This window comes from Enhydra lutris, unplaced genomic scaffold (assembly GCF_002288905.1).
Source record: "Enhydra lutris kenyoni isolate GAN:26980312 unplaced genomic scaffold, ASM228890v2 scaffoldscaffold270, whole genome shotgun sequence".
NCBI lineage: Eukaryota > Metazoa > Chordata > Mammalia > Carnivora > Mustelidae > Enhydra > Enhydra lutris.
Genome location: NW_019154354.1, coordinates 6347 through 7700, shown reverse-complemented (window position 1 = coordinate 7700; position 1354 = coordinate 6347). Strand labels below are relative to the sequence as shown.

The following is a 1354-nucleotide window of genomic DNA, read 5'->3' as shown; positions in this document are numbered from 1 at the left end:
ACAAAAGGTATTAGTAAGAGAAATGCAGAAATTTGAATATAACTAAACTTCATAATTAGTTCTGGAACCGTGTGAAATTTCCTGACTTTAATAACTATACTGGATTTATGTAATAGAATATTCTTATACTTTAGGAGATACATAACAAGGTATTTGGGGTTAAAGGAGCATAATATCTACGATTTACTCTTAAACAGTTTAAAAATACATTTATTTAAGAAAGTGAGCAAATGAGACAAAGTCCTAAAAAACTACTGAGTTTGGTTAAGAGTACAGAGAGTTCTCTGCACTATTCTCCAAATTTAAAATCTGAAATTGTATGGGGTGCCTGGGTGGCTTGGTGAGTTGAGGCCTCTGCCTTCGGCTCGGGTCATGGTCACAGGGTCCTGGGATCAAGCCCCGCATCGGGCTCTCTGCTCTGCAGGGAGCCTGCTTCCTCCTCTCTCTCTCTCTCTGCTTGCCTCTCTGCCTACTTGTGATCTCTGTCAAATAAATAAATAAAATCTTTAAAAAAAATAAAATCTGAAATTGTAATAAAATTCAAAATCCCCCTTCTCCCAAAAACAGGTTATACAATGGTATGTTCAGGATGAAGACTTATTTATAAAATAGCCATTAAGAACTAAACTTTAAGCTTTTAAGTTGGTAAAAATTAAATTAGCTATGGATTATAGTATTTTTTTTTTTAATGTCAAGTCATGGATAAAGGGAAGGGACCTTACCTTTTGGAAGTTTACCTCCAAGCACAGTAAATTTTTGTGGATTTTTCAAGAATTCAACAACCTCCTGTAATTCCTGTTTAGCTTCCTCCACCTAAAATGACACAATTTATCAAATGATTATAAATAATGATTAGATTATCAAGGCCTCCTCTTTGAAAATAGTAAATTGAACTGGAAATTAACTAGAAGACTCCCTTACAAATGCACACACAAAAGGGTTTTCACCCAACTCCTTTTGCCAATGAAACGGTCTCCTTAAATATCTCAACAAAAAAATATTCTTAACTTCTTAAATTTTTGAGAAATAGTGTTTCCCCAGTTAACAAGGACTTATATTCACAACTCTAGTTAAATGTATCAGTGGCATTTGACATAAACAGAAAGACTCACAGTTTCAAATCCAGAACTTTTGACCTGGTTTATAAGCTTCGGGGCAAATTATGTGGGCTTAATACATATCAATGAAAAGGGAGCCTGTGTGTTTAAGTTATAACATTACCTTGTGATTAACTATTAGATTATTTTCATTATAAGGAATTACGACTAGATCGTAAATGACTTAGTTCCTTAAAATGTCAAAGGATGGAGACTATAATAAAGCTAAAATTAAGCTTTAGTGTAGGGATTAAAAT

The 1354-nt window shown here is 33.5% G+C and overlaps 1 protein-coding gene across 1 annotated transcript in view; it reads right to left on the bottom strand.

The window, feature by feature from the left end:
• The window catches only part of LOC111140227 (ATP-dependent zinc metalloprotease YME1L1-like), a gene marked incomplete at its 5' end in the record, with an annotated part of 16100 nt that extends 15287 nt beyond the window's left edge, over nucleotides 1–813 (bottom strand). The window contains 1 exon segment of the mRNA XM_022492556.1: nucleotides 723–813. Coding sequence (XP_022348264.1) covers nucleotides 723–813 — 91 coding nt within the window.
• Nucleotides 814–1354: the final 541 nt, after the last annotated feature.